General features: G+C 43.9%; 1 protein-coding gene across 7 annotated transcripts in view; it reads left to right on the forward strand.

The window, feature by feature from the left end:
* The window catches only part of ARHGAP17 (Rho GTPase activating protein 17), a 44,412-nt gene that overhangs the window by 17,129 nt on the left and 5,702 nt on the right, over window positions 1-21,581 (forward strand). For 6 of the 7 annotated variants that reach the window (XM_062614770.1, XM_062614773.1, XM_062614771.1 and 3 more), the window contains exons 2-18: window positions 4,496-4,535; window positions 8,495-8,599; window positions 9,409-9,485; window positions 10,580-10,691; window positions 10,886-10,962; window positions 11,573-11,684; window positions 12,628-12,696; window positions 12,853-12,934; window positions 14,883-15,010; window positions 15,393-15,504; window positions 16,070-16,151; window positions 16,594-16,674; window positions 17,383-17,496; window positions 17,859-17,950; window positions 18,087-18,243; window positions 19,453-19,695; window positions 21,305-21,465. In XM_062614770.1, the coding sequence (XP_062470754.1) occupies window positions 4,496-4,535; window positions 8,495-8,599; window positions 9,409-9,485; window positions 10,580-10,691; window positions 10,886-10,962; window positions 11,573-11,684; window positions 12,628-12,696; window positions 12,853-12,934; window positions 14,883-15,010; window positions 15,393-15,504; window positions 16,070-16,151; window positions 16,594-16,674; window positions 17,383-17,496; window positions 17,859-17,950; window positions 18,087-18,243; window positions 19,453-19,695; window positions 21,305-21,465 (1,844 nt within the window). The remainder of the gene's footprint in view (window positions 1-4,495; window positions 4,536-8,494; window positions 8,600-9,408; window positions 9,486-10,579; window positions 10,692-10,885; window positions 10,963-11,572; window positions 11,685-12,627; window positions 12,697-12,852; window positions 12,935-14,882; window positions 15,011-15,392; window positions 15,505-16,069; window positions 16,152-16,593; window positions 16,675-17,382; window positions 17,497-17,858; window positions 17,951-18,086; window positions 18,244-19,452; window positions 19,696-21,304; window positions 21,466-21,581) is intronic. The other variant, XM_062614776.1, reaches the window with a different exon arrangement.

Here is a 21,581-nt window from a genome sequence, read left to right on the forward strand (position 1 = left end):
TGTTGGGGGGCTCCGTGCTGGGCAGCTCCTGTTTCCCTGCCGTGTGCCGGCAGATCCAGCCTTCCGGAAGCACGGGGATGGCTCCTGCAGGAACAGCTCGGGCTGGGGCCTCGGGAGGGGCTGGGGAGGCAGGGCATGCTTTCCCCATTAGTAATGCCTTGGAGGGACCTCGGTTTGCAACGGAGAATTAACTGTTAGCACTGGATCAGGTTTGGTTGCCTGGATGTAAACAGCCATAGCTGCGCTAGTCTGGGCTTCGGTATCAGTTTGGGATGGGCTGTGGTCGTGGTATCTGAGGGGGAGCTGCCAGTGGAGGGTCCCCAGCTGCTGGGCTTGATAAAAGTCCTTGGGAAAAACACTCTCTGCAGCTAAATCTTCATCGGTTCTTGATCCCAGAAGGATTTCTTCATCACTTTGTGCTGCTAGAGAGATACAAGTAAGACCTAACAAGGGGCAAGGGTAGAACTTCAGGTAGCAGTGAAAAAGAAATGCTGTTATTTTCTACAGGTTTGCTGATAAAATAGTTGGCAGCATCCCTTGAAGCTGCAGTTAGGTGGACACTTTGGACTGGTTGTACCTGCTGCTTAGAGGGAGACGGGCACCTTGTAGCTTTTCCCTGCTCAGTAAGGATTAGGCTGTGCTGCTGTCACAAGGTGGCATTTTCTGTTTCATGGTTGTGGGCACTGAGAACCAGTATTATTTGGTGGCTCTTTCTTGGCTTCCTTATTAAATGTGGAATGTGGGCCTGCAGGAAGGGTGAGGTCTCCTTCTCTCCATTTCTGAACCCAACATCATCATCATCATCATCGGTGGCTTTTCTGACCCGATGCTGTGCTGCTGCCACCAGGGACTGGGGAAAGTCCTTCCCTGACTTCAGAGGGGGAGATCCAGATTTTCCAGCTGGGGCTTTAAATCCTTGATAAACCAGTGAGGTGTACAAAGAGGGCTAGAGACAGAGATGAAAATTGGTTTGCACTTCACCTGGTGATACATAGTCTGCGGGTAGCCATATTTAACATGGAAACAGTTTCTGTTGATACATTACTGTCCTGTCTCTGCTTTTCACTCCAATGGATGTAATCCTAGGGAAAAGGAGGGGGAAGGAGAAATGAAACTTTTAATTGGTCTAAAGTTGTACGGAAGCTCTGTTCTGCTATTTGATGGTATTTAAATGGCCAAAGCCATTCAGAAGCATCCAGCAACTTCACAGTAGTGTAATGAAAGATCAGTTGAACACCGCTATGGAATAATGTTAGCAGGAACATTGATTCCTCCAAGGATAATTTCTGTAAAATGCAGTTTGATTCCCAGGAGCTAAAAGCGAGGTTCCAGTATCCTGCAGTAATTCGGTTATTGCAGCTTGGGTGGGAGGTTCAGTGACCTCTCAGGCAGTGGCTGTGACTATCAGCAGCTCTGAGGTTTGATGATGTTTACATATCCAGTTGTAAGTACTCGGAAAGCCGTTTTGAATTGTGCCTCCCGGGGTGCCTGGTTTCTTTCCTCAAGCTGCCACCGAGGGTAAGGTGGTGTCCTCTCATCTGCTGCGTCAGGTCTTCCCTTCCGTGGTGTCTGGGCTGTGTCACGGCGGTGTGTCAGCAGCCAGGGCAAGGGAGCTCCTGAAACACCCTTGTCTGATCTGACTTTCTCTTTATGCTGAGCAAGGGCCAGAGAGATACACGGGGGAGTTAGCTCAAATCTCGTTGTGTCATGTACATGTGGAAACCAGTGCTGATGTTTTCTTACACAGGTTTCTAGGCAGCAGGAGGAAACTGAGCCCCGAGTGTTTAAATCTGAATCTCTGGAGCTGCCCGAGTGAGTCCAGAGGAGGCCATGGAGATACTGCGAGGGCTGGAGCAGCTCTGCTCTGGAGCCAGGCTGAGAGAGCTGGGCTGGGTCAGCCTGGAGAAGAGAAGGCTCCTGAAGGGGAGACCTGAGAGCAGCTCCAGCGCTTGAAGGGGCTGCAGGAAACCTGGAGAAGGGCTTTGGACAGGGGCCTGTAGGGACATGCCAAGGAGAATGGCTTTAACCTGCCCGAGGGGAGACTGAGATGAGCTCTTAGGCAGAAGCTCTTCCCTGTGAGGGTGCTGACACAGGGTGCCCAGAGAAGCTGTGGCTGCCCCACCCCTGGCAGTGTTCAAGGCCAGGTTGGACACAGGGGCTTGGAGCAAGCTGTTCCAGTGGAAGGTGTCCCTGCCTATGGCAGGGGTTGGAGCTGGAGGAGCTTAATTTAAGGTCCGTTCCAACCCAAACATGAAGGTGGAGAAGGTGGCTGCTCCCCCACTTCTGTGGTCTGTTATGATGAATAATCCCTGTGTGCTGTGTGCGTGGCACTGCTGCTGTCCTGCTGCTGCTTTTCCAAGTGATCTGGCAAGCCTGAGCCACTGGCAGTGGCTGCTGGAGCTCTGCTCAACTGCCACACTGATACTAGCTCCATGCCGATTGCTTTAACGAGAGAACCTTCATATGGCTGAAAGTGCTAGGAGCTGCTCTGAAACATCAGAGTGAAGCAATCCAGTCGGCTGATTTATTTATAAACTGCTTCTGTTGCTGAAAGAAGTCCCTGGGTTTGCAGAAGACGCCTTGGGCTGTGTTTTTAGCAAGTTATGGCAGGTAGATACCTGTTCAGTTGCTTCCTTCATAGAGCTGCTCCCCTTCGTCTGCAGCCTCTTGATCGTGGCATGCAGTTGCTGCCTCCGTTGGGATGGGGTTTTACCCAACAGGTATTTGAATCAGTGTCTTTTATATGCATCTCAAATTCGGTATTAGAAATAGAGGTGCTCATCTTCTGCTGTCTGTTGAAGGACAGAAACCTCTGGCTGCTGAGGAATTTGGTGTAAAACCATTACCATGCACAGCACTATGTTCCTAAAGAAATATCTGGTGGCTCTGTATTCTTCCATCAGATCAGTTTGCTCATGTGTAGTACTTGCTACTTTGGGTTAAAATCTGTTTAAGCATGTACTGCTATAACTGGACTAGTCTTACACCATGGCTCTTCTATGTCATTTCAGGTGGGGTTTTGAAAGACTTAAGAAGAAAATAACTAACTCTAATTGCTCTCTAACAGGATACACTTAGGATCAGACACAACATTTCTATTAGCGTGGAAGAGAAGTTTGCCACCCGTGTGTTTCCCAAACAAATAAATATTGCAGTGCTGGCAGTTTATTTGCAATCAAAGTATTGAAGTGGCTTTTGTCTTCCCGAAGTTGTGAGCATTCCTCTATTCTGGTACTTAATTATTAAACACCTTATGGGCCACAAACAGTTCAAGCAGATAATGTGCCATGAAACTGAAGTCAAATGCCTTAAAAAAAACCCCAAAACCCCCCACTTCATGTGACTGAATGTTGTCTTTGGGGGCATTTTGCATGTTCAGCTGATGAAGCCCGATCAGGAAGATGAGGTCTCTGTGCATGCCCAGCTTTGCAGTAGGTTATTACACAGATTGCAGGATCAGAAGGAAGTTGGTGTAGGAGAGGAGGAACTCTTGACAGCAGCGGTGGAAACTCTGAACAGGAAAGCAGAGTACTGGAGTACCTCCAAGGCCTCTATAGCCATTGACATGCAGTAACAGTGAGCTGCCAAGTGGGAGAGATCACGGGTGAGCTAAACTTACCTTGCTCTGCTTTATCGATCTGGCAGAGGCAGGATAAAGCAGTGTTACAGCAAATGAGTCAACCCCAAACAAATCTGTGTCAACATTAAACAAATCAAAGTTTATATGTAAACTGGGATTGGGAAAAAGGTGTGGAATTGTATGTGTGAATGTTTGAGTGTGTTTGTGACAACTGTTAATGTTTTGTCTGGGAGTATGTGGAAGTATTCAGCTGCTTTTCTGTTGAGATTAGACCTTTACTGGGAATACTGTTAACTTCTGCTGATGGTTTAAAGTAATAAATCTTTTATCTTCCTTTAGTATTAAGGAAATCAGCAAAATGAGGTAATGGGAGATGTCTGACAGCTGTGTGCAGTAAGGTTGAGGGAAGGTCTTCAGGCTGCCATTTCCACTGACTGCTGGTTGATAAAGCTCTGCAGGGATAAAATACAAAATGAAGCTGGCTGCCCTACTTTTCTCCTGTCTTTATACACCCTTACACTCAGGTACATTGATAGCATTACCTGGTCAGAGCATGAAGTGAAATGAGATTGCTTCGGTGTACCTCTGCATTCAAGTGAAGCGACTTAGGATCCCCGTTTGCTTTGTGTTAAACCGCGTGCAGTTGGAAATACCATTTGGAGCAGTGGGATGGTGCTGTGGGCTGAGGATTCCGGGAATGTCAGGCTTTCCTAAGCACCCTGTGCTGAGCAAGCCATCTGTGTTTGATGTGCCGGGGCTGGGAGCCAGTGCTCCATCCCGAACACGGTGCTGCTTGCAGCCATGGTCGTAAGGGATTATAGCTTCAAGCTGAACTGGTTTAGTTGCTAAAGTGCTTTCAGCCTTTGACCCCAAATGTGCTAATCACTCTGACAATGGTCTTTTTTTCTTCCCTAGGGCTGAGAAAACAGAGGTACTCAGTGAAGACCTGTTGCAGGTATTGTAACACAATTAATATGTATACTTTTTCATAGAATCAGCTAGGTTGGAAAAGACCTTTAAGAACATCACATCCAACCGTTACCCCAGGACCACCAAGACCACCACTAAACCATATCACTGAGGACCTTACTTAGCATTTTAAGTGGCTCTTTGTGAGCTTTGAACCTTCTGGGTTTTGTGGAGTACCTGATGTGGGGGAAAATACTGCAGATCATGGGGAGGAAAAGGAGGGGTCTTTGGCTGACTTCTCAGCACATGCAAAAAACTGTGACCCACTTTGAGTGGAGAAACTCAAGTACTTCTGTTTCTGCATCTGATCTTGTGGCCTGATAAAGTGGAGGAGGAAGAGTCTTGCTTTGAATTAGCTGAACTGTCTTATTAAGCTTATGAGCTAATAGTGCTAATGACTTGCCAGTCTGTCTGCTGGAGGAGGATGAGCTGGGAAGAAGCGATGATCAGGCACAGCTGGTTTCTGTCTTCATGTCTGTTTCTCTTCAAGAGGTCAACTTGGGCCTTAAGAGAAGTGGCAAAAAAACCTTGCCAAGTGCTTGCTAATAGGTTTTTCTCTGGAAGTCTGGAATTGCTTTATTTAAGTGTGTAAATGCTGCTTGCTTAGCTTGTGATACTTGTTCTGAGATTTGTCACGCTGACATTTGATGTGTTTGCAGACTTGTCAGCTTTTTGCAGGCATGCCATCTAATCAGACACTACTTCCATGGTGGGATCTCAGTTGCAACTGTTACATTAACAAGGTTGACTCAAATTTAGGACAAATCTGACTGCAGACTTGGTCTCCATAGCTTTCTTCCTGTGGTTGCTTTGTGAAAGACTAAAAATAAAGAGGCAGAACATGCATTGTCGCAGAGGTCAGGCTTGGTGCTCTGTGAGACCTCAAGTGTCAATGCTATTTCAAAGAGATAACGAAGCATCTTGGTATGCTGAAGTTCAGGACCTGTAGATGAAACACAGAAGCCAAATCCATGATGCAGATACTTTTAGTTCAGCCCTTTCCAGCTGTTTAGATTAAAGTAGATGAGAGAACGCAGCAGCCTTAAAACTTGAATTCAGCACAAGCACATGAAATCATCTTGAGTAATGGTGCAACGAGCTGACCTGCAACACTTTGCCCTGCTTTCAGGGGGCTGCTTCACTTGAACCACAAATACCTCCCCAGTTTGACAATCCTGGTTTTAGTTCCTGCGGAGATGTGTGCAGTGAAATGGTGTAAAGGATGTTAAAGCACCTCAATCCCCTACGAGAACCTGTCTGTGTTCTTGGGTAGCTGCAGAATAGTAACAAGAAGTGAAAGCCAAAAGCACTGCTGTGTGTTGCCAAAAGAATTTTGCAAGCAAGGCTTTCCCAGGCCCAGAGCAGCCTGGCTACACCCAAGTGGAAGAATTTACTCACTTGTTTGTTTGCTCTTGGGGGCTTGTGGAAGGGAGGAAGGCTCTTATCTAACCAGAGGGCTGAGAAGCATGGTACTGTTCACTTTACAAGCATGTTTCACTGTGTTCCTCTTTATATTTAGCTCCAGCTCTGACACAGGATTGCCATGGCTCTTTTTCTGCTTTCTGGAGTGCAATGCTCCATTTCAAGTATCTCTGTAAGTGTGTTCCTGTCTGAAGACAAGGAATATAATTGAGTACTGGAAAGGCTTCTACAATAGACCCACTTTCTGGCATGCCCCTGTGGCATATAATAAAGCAATTGTGAGATGTTTTGTACAGTGAAGATGCCCTAGGGGTACAGACTGCATGGCCTGTGGGACACATTTTCACTTCAAAGGTAGCTTAATGGAGATTAATGTCATTCATGGTTCTTCTAGCATCTTTGAACTCAAAAGCAGATCAGAAAGGAGAGTATATTGTGAAGTTTTGGGGTCATATTCCTCCCATCACTCTTGTGCCCTTTGAGCTTGGCATTCAGGCTGCCTGGAAGAGGCTGTTGGGAATACGTGTGCCTCAGAGGCTTCCAAATGAGTGTAAGCCACCGCACATGGCTGTGTTAGCCTGCTGGGGTCTGTCAGATGGTTCAGTTACAGGATGTCCCTGTTTCACATGTGAAAAACCCCAACTGTGCTCAGTGTTTTAAGAAGTCTTCGCTACAGAACCTTGCAAGAATAAATGCAGACCACAAACAGCTCATTCCTGTTCATGTATCTTCGCATGGACTGAATTGTGAGCTTGTTGATACATGCTCTGTAAAGAAAAGGCAGTGCCTTGTGCTTTCAGAGCAGCTTCTCAGCACCTTTCTCTGCCATAAAGGATTTTTACTGAGCTTTTTGAGCACCTCAGCTTGGATTCATCTTGTAGCGGCTATGAGCTTTTAGTCCCTTTAATGCCCCATGTAGGCAGTGAAACTTCAGTCTTCCTGCAGTGGTCCTTCAACTCACCAGCCCTCCTGTGCTGGTTCTGTTTCACCTTCCCTCTGGCCATGCAAAAGCTGTGGCTGGGTGGCACAGTCCCAAGGTCCAGCTTTGGGTCCTCCTTCAGGCCGCTGCTCCCCTCCTCTGAAAGGGAACAGGGAGCCCAGGCCAGCACTTGCTTATGCATCAGGACAGGGCTCACACATCCAGCAGCGATGCTGTGCTGATCCACACCAAGTCCTGTCTGTTCTGTGCCTCCCTCCACTGTCATCTTCCTTGAGCTTCTCCCAGCCCACACCCTGCAGGCTTCTCCTCTCTTGGATCTCAGTCCCTTTTAGCAGCCCTAGATTTTACTCTTTGCTGTTGTTGGGACCTAATTGCATCCTTCCAGTTGTAACCACATTAGGAATATACATATCCCAGCATAGTGGCACCAAATAAACCTTTTGGGAGAAAAACCCATGTCATTCTCACCTGGATGTGTCACATTCTCAATGAGAATTTATGGCATTTCATGTTCATTAGAACATAGCAGTCTGCCTCCTGGAGAAACCAGCAGTGTATCTCCTGCTTTAAATCCGTGGGACATCATAACTTAGCACTGAAATTGCTACTCTGCCACCTCATCTGTATTTATGATGAATAGGAAAGCTGGGGAGAATTACTGCCCTGCTGAAGCTGTAATAGCAGTGATTTTAGAGCTGTATCAAAAACTGGAAGTGGTTCAGACTATTTCTACAGATGAAATCTCCTTTTTCCCCCTTGCTTTTTAAAGAGAAGCCATTCCAAAGGGCCTCCTTTTATTCTTGGTGAGTCATCAAAATGCAGATAAACCGCATTCTTTCGGAGCTGTGCGTAGAGAGCTTGCTGCCATAAGCAGTTCTGTCCCAGTGCTCATCACTTGCTTTGCTTTTGGTGTTCTTTGAAATAAGTCAAAATTCCATACTTAAAATCCCTTAAAAGAACAGTTTATTAATGTCATAGTGTCTTTGTCATGTTCACACTCTATGTATTGAGCCGTGTTTTGAATACAGTGTGACAAACAGAAGTCGTTTGTGCATTGCTGCCTGTTTTTTTTACTCCATATCCCTTTTCAATCCTATTAATCTACTGTTTTGTAGCATGTAGGAGGGGAGCTTTGTCCTCGTATTTAATGGCCAGAGAAGGAAACAGCATAGAAAGCAATGCATAGGTTTGGTGCAGTGTAGAGGAGCAGTCAGATACGTCTTTAGCCTTCTACTTTACAAGGTCACAATCAAGAAATGATCATTTTCCCACAGTTTTCCTCCCTAAATTAGTGTCTGTCTGCATGTGCTGTTATCTCTGATGGCAGCTATCAACCTGATTCTTGTCTGCTGAGACAAGAAGTAGGGGCAATGTTTTCCTTCCTCTTCCACGCTTCCCGGTCCTGTGAGCGTTTCTGCTGTGGGGCACTTCTGCTGAGCAGCTGAGCTCGTAAGCTGGAGAGCTTGAGAAACAACGCTAGCACCAAGTGTGGGGCAGGAGGAAGCTTTCTGCTGAGGCCAGGGAAATAACTTCTGTTTTCTGTTTTGTTTTCTCTTCCTCCTCCTTCCCCCTGCGCCGACCAGATCGAGAGGCGCCTGGACACTGTGAGGTCTGTTTGCCACATTGCACAGAAGCGGTTAATTGCCTGTTTCCAGGGCCAGCATGGTACAGATCCTGATAAAAGACATGTAAGTACAGCAGCCCTTTGGCTTCTCTTCTGAGACCAGTCTGAATATGGTCTGGCCTCAACGCTCACCAGCTGCTGTGCCTCCAGTTACACAAGGGGAGAAAACCCTGTAGAATCATCTCACGTGTTGACGTTAGATGGTAAAACACTAACTGTAATTCCCCAGCCATATACACTACCATAACATTGGAGTCCCTTAGTAGTGTCAGGACACTCACATGTTTCTGCAGTGCGCTGAGTCCTTACAGCTTTCACAAGACCTATCTAAGAAGAGCAGATACTCTGCAACTCTGGTCAAGCTCCCCATAGTTTGAATTCCCTTTGTGCACTGGCATCTCCAGTTAACTCGAAATGGTTACCAGTACGTGTTTGATTTCTGGCCCTCTTTAGCAAAGCCATAGGTAGGTATTTGTTAAGTGTTATAACTAGAAGTAATGAGCATTCAAGTCTTCTTCTTTTATTGAATAGCAGAGACCTTCTGAATGCACAGAATGGACCTCTGCAGGGAGACAGATGCCAGGCTTGTTTAGCTCTCAAGTTAAAGCTGTTTACTTGTCTTTGATAGTCATTGAGGCACATTTTGAGTCAGTTTTGTCAACTAAGACTGAGAAGAAAATGCTTTTCAAAGTACTTGAGAACAGGAGTCTTGAGGCTTGAAACTTCTTGTGACTTGGCATTTTCTTAAAGCCAAAGAATGAGCTGTGCATGTACGTAATAGAAACCATATGGAAGAAGAATCTTAGAGGGGGTGTACTGGGAAAGCTGAAAAGGGTGAGTAGCACTAAGCTAAGCAGTGTTTTTGTTCCATAGAAAAAACTTCCTCTGACAGCTCTTGCTCAGAACATGCAAGAAGGCTCTGTCCAGCTAAGTGATGAAACTCTGCTGGGGTAAGTGCTTGGCTTTAGAAGTTGCAGCCTGTGACTTTGTTGCCTGCAGGGCTCTAATCAAAGACTTTGGGTGCACAAAGGCTGTTTTAAATCTAATGAAACTAATATTTCTAGATTCCTTCTCTAACCCAAAGGGAGAAAAAGTGAGCAAGCTTCTTCTGGAGTGATGCTGGGGGCAAGGTTCAGGCTTGCTCTGCGTTGCGTTCCAGAGGTTTCCAATTCTCTGCTCTCTGCAAAGCTTTAGGAAATGGCTCATGTCCTTGTGGGTTAGCAGAATTATTGTCTCCCTTTAAAGTTACAATTCGGTGTAAGTACTGCATTCTGCAGGTCGGCATTAATGGCTTTAATGCTAATCTGCATGAATGGCTTCTAGTTTAAAATAAAGCCAGTTTCCTTCTCCTGGCAAAGTGCATGCTTGCAACTTCCAGGAAAGTGGCTGAAACAAATGAATGTCAGTATACTGAATTCCTAGAGCAAATGTGTTTCCTCATCACTGATGGGAATTCATATGGAAACAGTGGAAAATGACCTTAAAAACCTTGGTGTGCATTTTTATGAGCTCTTGCAGGAGATGTAAACATGGATAAAAATCTTACAGGATAGGGGTTTTCCTTAGAACAAGCTTAAAACAAAGGTCATATCATGGCTTTGGACCCTGAGAGTGCTGCTTATGTGATTGCTTGGCATGATGGTGTTGAGACTTTTTCACATGAAAGGGGCTTAGGAGAAAATGAAATGCTGCGTTGAGCAGTTTTGCTGCATCTGGTGAGATGGAAGGATGGGCTTTGAATAGATACAAACTTCTCTGCCCTTAGGGCTGGTATAATCACCTGCATGAGTTAAAGCCTCCACAAATGTTGTCATGGCTAAGGAATTTTAGAACACAGAGGTTTAATAACACTCCTGACCTATCCCAAATTTGCCCATGACAGCATAGAGCATCTTGGGTTTGTGCCATTGAATGTTGCTTTGCCTTATGCAACACACAGCTTTCCAGAAGGGTAGCAGACAACAAAGGGCCACTTCTGTTTTGTTTGAATCATTCCTCTTTAGTCAGTAGTAACTCACATTAAATTTTCCTATAATCCTTAAAGGAAAATGCTAGATACATGTGGTGATGCAGAGAACAAACTGGCAATGGAGCTCTCTCAGCATGAAGTACAGATCGAGAAGGAAGTCTTAGATCCACTGTATCTACTAACAGAGGTAAGTCACCTCAGCCTGCCTGAGGAAATACATCTGGATTTATGTATAGACTGAGCAAAAAGGCATTATCTCCCTGCTAATAATAAAACTGCTTTAAGGAGCCATGCATTAGTGGTCGAATGTCAATAAGGAATCTACAAACAGTAGCTCATTACGATACACAAGTGAGGGTAAACCTTGACTTCCCCTTCTAGACAGAGATCCCGAACATTCAGAAGCAGAGGAAACAGCTCGCAAAGCTGGTGTTGGACTGGGATTCTGCAAGAGGAAGGTAAGAATTTGAATTACTAGATCGTATTCATGTCAACTTCTTATTGGCACCTCATGGCATCTGATCCATCTGATCTGATGCTGTCACTTGCTTCTGAAATGTTCCTGTGTGCATGTCAATACTTTGCTGAAAAAAGATGAATTTACATTTAAGTTACTCCAAAAAAGGACTCGTAATTACTAGATTGAAAGAGAATTAAGATTTTGGAGCTCTTACCTGCCTATATATAATTGGAAAAATGCTCAAAACTGAGCTGCTTTCCGGTTCACTTAAGTTGTCAAATAATAGGAGTCTAATTTTGTAACCATACCAAGTGCTTTTACAGCATTATATTGAACCATCTCATTGGCGGGGTCCTGGGTTGATCAATTTAAGTCCCTCTAAATGGTCTTAAAGTGTGGTGATAATTTAGAGTAGCAGTTTATGGGATTGGTAGTTCCAATGTATTATGCACCCATGTTAGACTGTGGCCAATGCATCATTTCTTGGCGATTTTTCAACTGGAACTATTGGATTTGTTTCCTGTCAGAAGAAACCAATTTCAAGGGAGCCATAAATGCAGTTGCTTGTTTAATATAGTCTTCAACCAACAAAAGCTTTTCTTCCACAGGTATAACCAAGCCCACAAGACTTCAGGAACAAATTTTCAAGTGCATCCTTCGAAAATAGAATCACTAAAGGAAGAGATGGATGAAGCTGGAAATAAAGTAGAACAGTGCAAGGTATGATAAGTCTGTCCTTCACACACCTCTCATTAGCAGCAGTAGCAATCAGAATAGGGCTGCTCCTGGAAGCCTTGCTCAGCCACAGATTGTGTGGCTGTTAACAAACTGTGTGTCTTAAAGGTATATTATATCACAGAATGGTTTGGGTTGAAAGGGACCTTAAAGCTCAGCCAGTTCCAACCCCCTGCCACAGGCAGAGACACCTTCCACTAGAGCAGCTTGCTTCAAGCCCCGTTGCTGGCCTTGAGCACTGCCAGGGATGGGGCAGCCACAGCTTCTCTGGGCACTCTGTGCCAGCGCCTCAGCACCCTCACAGGGAAGAATTTTAGTGAAGAATATTGGTGCTGCCTGAGCTCTGTCTGAATTGCTTTAATTTAATATGGTTATGGTTTATTTAAGATGGGTATTTTACATTGTTTTCTGTTTCAGTCTGAGGCAGGAGGAAGAAGAGCTGTGTCATAGCCTTGACTGAAACACTCAGGGTGTCTGTGTGATCAGGCCACTGAGTAGCTGTGCAGCATGAGCTAGCTGGGTGAAATTCAAGCTGCTGCCATAGAAGGGACATTCTGAGTATTACAGCTCTGAGCAGTTGCCGTTCAGTTTCACTTCTCGATTGTCAAATACTACAGTTGAGCTGAGCCCCCAGAACCTCTTAGGAGTACTTGTGTGCAGATATTGGCTGTAAATAACATACTGCCCTACAGTCCAACTGTTGCTTCAGTGGGCAACTGCTTTGCTGTATAAAACATGCCTTTTGAATAGATGTTGCTTGAAAGAATACATGTAGCAGAGTAGGAGGATTACTGGCTTGCTGTGCTGCTGAAGTGGTAGTTCAAACTCACTGCAGACAAAATAGCCATAAGTTCTCCTGTCTTTCTGTCGAAGTTGAAATGCCTCTGTGAATTTGATGTCCTATTTTGCATCCTTCTCTTTTTCAAAGGATCAACTAGCAGCAGACATGTATAACTTTGTGTCCAAAGAAGGGGAATATGCCAGATGTTTTGTTATGGTGAGTAGTTTTGCCATCCGACTTTGCAGCACATATGTGCATAGACATTCGATCCTCAAAGATCACATTTTGTGTGCTAAACCTTCTAGTCTTGTATTATGTGCTCGTCAGAAGCTAATGCTCTTTTTGTTTTTAAAATGTGGCTTCTGTTCTCAGTTATTAGAAGCACAAGCAGATTACCATAGAAAAGCATTAGCAGTCATAGAAAAGGTCCTACCCGAAATTCAAGCCCATCAAGGTAAAGTAACCTGTGCTCTGGCTGATGCTTCTCTTGCCTGTGCCACCTATGCACAATATTCTCCTCCTTTATCTTGATTCTCTTGCATGCAGACTTATTTAATAAGGCCATTTTGATCTACTTACCAATTTACATTCCCAAGCATAATTCCATCTTTGTGTTCTCTGGAGTTCTCCAGCCATACTTTAACACACTAATAAAATCCTGAGGATCTCTCTGATACCTAAGAGGGCAAAGGAAGGATTTTCCTATTTGCTTGCACTTCTTCCTTGACACCATGTGGTCTTTTGCTGATTCATACCTGGCTTTTAAGGCCAATGAAAATTTCATTGGGATTTAGGAACTTCTTTGGGTCCTTCTTCTTGAATTACTTGGTGATTATAAGAAAAACTCCCCTTATTCTGAGGTTGATTTTTTTTCCCTTCTCATATGCACTCCTTTTTCTCAGTGCACACACTGCACTACAGCCAGCTAATGGAGTGTTTGGGTACTGGGTTGAATATCAGCAGTTAAGAAAGACCTCAGTTCTTCCCCATGCTACTGAACTTTGTCAGTGGGAGTTCAGGTGTATTATAGTGGTTTGGTGGTGAAGTTTGTTTCCTAAACACTGGCTCTGCTGTGTCTTAATCTTCTAATTGCTTTGAAACATTAGTAGGCTGAACAAAGTCTGAGCAAAATATCATCTGAGCTGAGCAAGACTCAGGTATCTTCAGTTGTGGAATACGTGCAAGTTGTAAAAGATGAACTATTTAAATATATGAGCTTCTTGCTGAAAGATGCTGTAGAGTATCTGTGCTTCATCAGTCTGGTGTGAGACGAGGTAACGCAAACACATGATGCTCACACAGCATCAGGGCTGTGTCATGGCTCAGCGCAAAGTTCTCTGTTCACAGATGTGACTGCCTTAAATTTTGTGGTTTCTTAGCTGCTTTATACAGATTTTTCCATAGGAACAGATTAGTCCTCCTAGATGGAATAGGTGTCACAGTGTCCAAGTGGTCCAGGGCCTCAGGGTATGGCACTCCTTCAGTTGCGTTTCTAGCTGTGAATCACTGAGACTCTGAACAGTTACTAAGATTTCTCATCCTAATGTTTGCTGTAACTTGCAAAACTGGGGAAAATGATGTGCTCCTTGTAGAGTGTTAATGAAGAAGAACTAAGGCCTTAGGAGGGGTGTTACTGATGTGGGTAAGTTGGATGCTCTGCAGGAACGCACTGTGTCTCTGAGGACTCTGTCGAAGTCTTTCTTTCTTAACCTTTTTTCCACATAAAAGAAATAACACATCTGTACTAACAGTGACCTTTTACATCTGCATTTTTTCAATTAAGGCAGCAGAAATGGGAGAAAATAAATTGTGGGAAACAAGAAATTCACATTCAGTTTGGAGAAACTTGTGCCAATTTCAACTTTGGGTTCAGCAACATTAAGAAATGGAAGATTTGTGCAATTTTACAGCCATGGGCTGTTAACGTAATGCTCATGGAAGAGGTGGGGGCTGTTAACATCCATTTTGAGTTGCTGATTCCTTAAATCAGCAATAAACATGCAAACAGCTCAGTTTTTATCCACCTAAAATACAGCTAAAACTGAGATCAGCCCAGGGCATGCAACCTGGATAAATGTCTTCACTAAAGATTCTCTTGTAACTTAATGTAGCTTGCAGCCATGTGGTGGCACTTGTGGTGAGGGGATGTGCTCTTCTAGTCATAGAGGATGTGTGTGTTATTCCATCCAGAAAGATGCAGAAGTATTTCTTCTTAAACACCAGCAGGCTCATTCTCTCTTTACTCATGATAGAAAGGACTTTACCAATCAAGGGCTGTAAGACTCCTACTTTATTCTGATAATTTCTTTGCTGTACTGGAGGCTTTCTTCTTTTTCTTGTCTGAGACATGATTAAGGTATTTGTTAAACACTTTGCTCAGTGTTTTGATACTCTCCAACTAGACAAATGGACTGAAAAACCAGCTTTTGGAACTCCATTAGAAGAGCATCTCAAGCGCAGTGGTCGTGAAATTGCAGTCCCCATTGAAGCCTGTGTAATGATGCTTTTGGAAACGGGAATGAGAGAGGAGGTAGGTGATGCCATACCACATGGGAAGGATGGGGAAAAGGAGCTCAAACTCATGGGCTGGTGTCTGTACTGGTTAACAGGTTGCTTAAGTCATTTGTTCATTAGCGTAGATGATAAACCTTTTACAACAGGATCATCTTCAGCACTGTCTGAAGTATCTTTGAGCTAGACTGATAAATTAGGAATGGGCCAAGGGTGTGAGGTAACTATAAAGCACTGTCACATGGCAGCAGCGCATTTAGAGCCAGCTTGGTCATAACAATGTAAGGTGAAGACACCAAGCTTGTAACTGTTCTAAAAGCGGCTGTCATAAAACTCCTGCTGTTTTGTGCTTGTGCTAACGTGTTGTTACCACTCGAATGTGTTTCATTTGTACTATGCAGGGCTTATTCAGAATTGCTGCTGGAGCCTCCAAATTAAAAAAGCTGAAAGCTGCCTTGGACTGTTCAACTTCCCAGCTTGATGAGTTCTATTCCGATCCCCATGCTGTCGCAGGTATTGTGAATGTTCTGAATCAAAACCAGGTATAAACTGATACAACACAAGTTTATGCTATTGATTTAAGTGCTGACTTGCTGCAGTGTAAGGTATTGATCTCTGCAGATAAACTAGAAATGGAAATAAGGTGCAAGTTTATTTCATTGCACAAACTAAGACGGACAAGTCTAGGGTACATGAGCTCATGTGCTTGATGTGTTCCTGTCTGCATGACAGAGGTGTCTAAAATTCAGGTGATCATAATAATACAAGTGTATTTCCCCTCATGATAAAAGTGTTAAGGTGATCAAGGGAGATTAGAGGTGTATGAAGACCTTTAATGGGGTCTGAAGAGATGATTCATAGTTTTGTAGTCCATATTTCTGTCAAATTAGAGTAATTCCTGGAAGACCTTTTGTGTCAAGCATTGAGCAGATGTACTGGGGAAGCGTCTGGTTATTCCACTGTTTCACTGGAACCTGGGTCCCATTGAACAGATGAAATTGCAAATTTGAGGACAGAATTTGGAATGCAGACTGAAAGCACCGGCGAAGAAGCTCACTTTTTGTGCTCTGCGTTGCAGGTGCCTTGAAATCCTATCTGCGAGAGTTGCCAGAACCTTTAATGACCTACAGTCTGTATGAAGAATGGACACAAGCTGCAAAGTAAGCATACTAAAACTAGGTATACAGGAGAACATTCTACATAGTCTTATTGAATTTGGTTCTTCATATATGAATTCAAAGACAAGACCAAGCTCACAGTTTACTTTGTTATTTCTGCTCTAAAAGGTAAATATTTTGTGTAACAAATTATTTTTAAATGTGGTTTAGCTTAATACTAATTGCATAAAAATGTGGTGGAATACCTGTGGTTAGACGTGGGGGCTGCTTCAAACTGCTGGCTGCACAGTAATGATGCTTAAGCAGTTCTCTTTTGTTGTAGTAAGAGATAATTCAGGGGTTGACTAGCAGGTTACAGAATTACTGAATACAAAACAATGTGTTTCTTTGGCATAAATGGAAGGTTGTGCAGTCATCCCTGTTCACTGCAGAAACAGCAGTTTTCTGATGTAAAGTGAGAGTAACAGGTTGGTTTTCCTTTCAGTATCCAGGACCAGGATAAGAAGCTGCAGGAGTTATGGAGAATTTGTAACAGATTACCTAAGCATTACCATGCGAATTTCAGGTGTGTATGAGCATCCCCTGGCATGCAGCACATGGTGCTGGAGAGCTGCATTTCACTGCTGGTTAACCAAAACTTAAATCCAGTGGTACCTATCTTGGCCAAATTCAGTTAGGTTTATAAAAGGACATCCTGTTTGATGGAGCAGTTGGTGTGCATTGGTGGCAATAGACTTTCAGTGAAGTTAATTCACTGTTGACCATAATGAAGTAGTGATGCACAGAACCCTCCTACTGAAGGGTCATGCTGTTGGCAGTTGTCCTGTCTTTACACTAGCTGTGCTTTTCATTGTATTTTCCACTCTTAGGAATCACCTGGATATATCTTACAGGTGTTATTTGTCCTTTTGGTTATTGTCTGTTGGGAATGAATTGGAACAAACCCAACCCTGCTGACTCCTGTAAGTGTGGGAGTTCCATTATAGAATATGAAAATAGCTGTTGAGTAGGGACTCACAATCTAAATAGTTTTTCTGAAGATACAATAGTTCTGTAGTTCCATTTTGCTAAGGTGGGAGATGCTTTCTTCTCTACCCACTTCAACTTTTATGATACAAGAGTAGACCTGTAGTAGCCAGCTACCAAGCAAGAAGGCTGTTTGTCTTATTTGTTTCACTGGGAGCTGTCTTTGAGTTTTTTCATTTTTGTTGCCTGCTTTCAACAGGAAATGCTCTTAATTCCTGCTGGGTAATTATTTCTTTCCCTCTTGTAGGTATTTAATCAAATTCTTAGCAAAGCTTGCACAGAACAGTGATGTTAACAAAATGACACCCAGCAACGTCGCCATAGTCTTAGGCCCCAACTTGCTATGGGCAAAGAATGAAGGGTAAGTTGTTTGAGGGAAGCTACAAAACAGAACTTCCATGGAGCTGTAGCATTTCTTCTAAATCATGTCAGCTGTTCACAGCAACAGATTATTTGCCTAAAAACTACTTCAGATGTTCTTTCAACCTGTGCCTCCAGAGCCTTTTAGGCACGAGTCCTTTTAGGAGTGTTTTCAAATGCTTTGAATGTACTGATTAGTCTAGACTCCATCTAGTGTGAAGTTGCTCTTTGTGTGGTACTTAGGAGTCTTCATACATCATATTTAGCATAATTTGTCATTTGGGTAATATGAATTAATCACTATTATTATTTACTTGCTTTGATAGAACTCTGTATAAAGTGTTGTGCAAATTCCTTCTGCAGATCTCTTGCTGAAATGGCAGCAGCAACTTCAGTCCATGTGGTAGCAGTTATTGAGCCAATTATTCAGCATGCAGACTGGTTCTTCCCTGGAGGTAAATTCTTGCCATAGTTAAAAGGATTCTGTGTTTGTGATAACCGGACACAGGTAATCCTCCCAACAGCTTTTGCAGTGGGGCACCGTTTTGTATGTGTGTGTCTTAGGATGCTTTCTGTCTGTCTCTCTCTCAGATCAAGATTTCAATGTATCTGGGGCGTTTGTTGCAATTCCTGCTGTTAATTCAAATCACTTGTCACACACTGGGAATGAATATGAATCTGGGACACTGGAACGGAAGAGGCCTGTTAGCATGACTGTAATGGAAGGGGATTTATTGAAGAAGGAAAGGTAGGTTTCATTCTTGGGTTAGGTTTCAATTATTAGCCCACTCCTGAGAACTGGACTGATGAGGAGGCTGTGATTAGAAACATTTTTATTGGTCTCAGGAGGAGAATTTTATGGAAGTACTGTAGGTAACAATAGTGATTTACTTCCCCCCCATGTGGTGTTGCAGCCTCAGGAAGGTTCAAAGGTAATGTAACGGTATTTGCTTCCAGTTAAACTCTGCATGATGGAAACCAAGCAGATAATTACTGCTTCCAGTTACTGTTTTCCTGTTCCAGATTTGGGGGGTCTAAAATCCACTGAAACAGCAGTGTATATAGTAGCATCTCTCAGTGTCTAACTTCTTATATTCCATGGCTTCTTTTTCAAAGCCCATAAGCTGAGGTGGTGCTACCTGGTGCCTTCATGGTAAGACTTCTCAGTTGGTGATGGTACAGTATACACCACAGCAAACAGTAGAATGCTAAAAATAAACCCAAAATGTGCTGTTTTCCCATATAACACGTAGCGTAATGTTCATTTATTATCACTCATACCATGAATATTCAAGTGACGTGCTGTTTTGGTTTTAGCTGTTGATGCAAATGTTGTTACTGAATGTTAACTATGCCTAGCCACATGCAAATTCACAGCACTGACCCAGGAAGAAGAAAATCACTGTTCTTAACACAGGAATAAAATTAAACCCTAGAATGAATGTGCTATATGCATTCTAAAATCCATTAGAATTTTAGTCCATTTATCCTTAGCTTTCCATTAAACACAAATCATAGCGTATATCCAGTGCCTTTTCTTGTCTGTCTTGAAATCTGTACTGCAGCTTAGTGTGTAATAGAAACAAAATTCATGTGGCAAGATGTATTCAGTGAGGAGGTACTCTGGTATGTAAGGAAACGGATGTATTTACGTGTAAAATTACTGATTTTGACTGGTTTGAACTCATTGTCATCAGCGTCTGTCTTCAAGTGTAATTGAGTAGTTTGTTCCACTTATGTTTAGCTTACCCCTCTGTGTGGAGAAGCCAAATAGTGCTGCATGTCTTAACATTAATGGTGTTCTATGCAGAAAGTTACAGCTTTCCTTGTTGCTGCTTTGCATGCCAAGCAACAGGGGTTGCATTTGTCTTTGTGGGTTATAACATCCACTCGTCCTGTTGCTTTAGTTACCTGGTGTTGGCTGGCGCGGTGTGTTTACTCTCTCTTCTTTCTGTAGCTTTGGTGTCAAGGTTATGGACTTCCAAGCGAACCCTCGGAGATGTGGCACTATAAATAGAAAGCACACATCCCCAGCTTTCCAGCCGCCACTTCCACCCACCGAGGCTGGCGTGCTGGCTCAGCCGGGAGCGGAGCAGCACTCCCAAGCTTCTGTGGCTGAAACAAGCCCAGTGGGTGCTGGTTTTGCTCTCTCTGCTGGCACAGCAGAACAGTTACAAAGTCAAGGAAATGAGGATGTCAGGTAAGAGGCATGGCTTCTGCTAGCAAGGGCTTAGCAGGCTGCTGCAGCAGCAAACTGATGTGTCAGCTGGATCTGCCTCACAGGGCACCTCCTCTAAGTGGCAGAAGTGTAAAGACTTTTCAGGCACGGGCAGCACTGTGCAGGAGCTCTCTGCCACACGTTGTTCCTCTGAAATAACATACATTGTTCTGTATGTTCCAGAATTGGTCTTCTAATATAAGAGAATTCCTGGGGGGAAAAATGATAAAAAGTACTAAGAAAAGCCTGTACTTCTACCCATGATGACCTCTTCAAGTCACACGCTAGAGGTGTCCCCACAGTGACTATCAGTTTGCTGCTGAAAGAACAAAACCTACCGGTGGCAATACTAGAAACCTGTTGGTCTTATTTGTTGTTTCTCGTACATGTTATCTGGATATGTCTCTTTTGTCTGTAGCAAGTGGCAGTGATGACCAGACTTGGTAGAAAACAGAAGTTGATTTATCACATTTCACTATTAGTTTCTTTAGGACAAGCACGTATATGGGCTGTTTGGTACTTTATAACTATTGGAACTGTGCAATTATGTCCCCAGTTACTAGTATACACGGGCTAATTGACTTTCCCTTTCATGTATGGTGAAAGCAGTGCTTTGCTTTCAGTATTTGTGTGGTATGAGAGAGAGAAGAAACCACATATAAAAGCTGTAGCACTCTCCAAGCATCAGCCTCTCACACAGCACCTCATGGTGAAACAGCACCGTGGAGTGAGGCAGCACCGACTCTTGTTTTACACACAGCTTTTGTTCCCTGGTGATGCTTCTACAGAAACAGCTCGTTCAGAAATCCCCTGCAGACTGAGGCTTCCTCCACAGATACTTCTTGTGGGAGAGGCAGCGAAAACGAAACCTCGAGTGTCGAAAAGCTGCATTTAAAATGTGCACAGGCTCTGGGTTCAAGTACTTGCAATTTACTGCTGGCATCTGGAGAACCTAGGGTTGCAGAGTGCCAGTAAAAGTCATTGAAAGTCAGTCCTTTTGAGATGAGTAAGATGGTGCAAAAGACGAGAGAAATGAGTAAGGACTGCAAGCGTGAGCAAGAGAAGGGGGCACTGCCCAGTACCCCCTCAGCTGGTTCTCACTCAAGTGCTGTTTCCTCACAGTTCTTCATAGCTAAGGGTCAGGAAGAGCTGACTTCCCTAATCTGAATCTCGAAGGTTTTGCAGGGGTTGCTTCCTTGAGACAAGTTCTGGTCTCCCAGTAAGGTAAAAGTTTAACTCCAGCTTATATAGGTCTAAAGGTATAGATCCAGGTATAAAGGATTGCAGATGCACTGGGAGTGGGAGGCTGTGCTCCTGGGTGTTGCAGTCAGACAGGTACTGTGACACTGCAGAGCTACGTGGATTCCTGATTTGATTTTGGTAATGAATCTTTCATACAGGCTTGCTTAGAGCTGACTTGGCACTGATTTGAGGAGCTGTAGCCGTGGGAGGTCTGTGAGGAAACAACAGCAGTCTGTGGAAGCGTTTGAGGGTCAGAACCATAGCACAGTGCCCCGCGTCAGCCTGAGCGGGTGCAGCTGATCTGGGCACTTTGCAACCACTTTTCTAATTGAAGATGTTTAATTTGCAGCACCTCAAAATCGAAGGACAACACGTCTGCAGCCACTCCTCCACCCGTGAGGAACGGCGGGCATGCTGCTGCCCAGAGCCAGCCAGCCAGCAGCACTAATCAGCTCCCTGTCAGTCAGCCACAGAATGCGGCAGGTCCCAGTCCCCATCTCATGAGGAGAAGTGTGTTTCTTCCTTTGGTTTTCCAATAAGTTCTAATTCCTCACGTACTGCATAAGTGCTTGCTAAAGTACCTGTATCGGTGTCTCTGCCTTTATTACAGATAATGGTTTAATTCA

This window comes from Pezoporus occidentalis, unplaced genomic scaffold (assembly GCF_034315485.1).
Source record: "Pezoporus occidentalis ecotype Australia unplaced genomic scaffold, CSIRO_AGI_Poc_V1 ctg178, whole genome shotgun sequence".
NCBI classification, from domain to species: domain Eukaryota; kingdom Metazoa; phylum Chordata; class Aves; order Psittaciformes; family Psittacidae; genus Pezoporus; species Pezoporus occidentalis.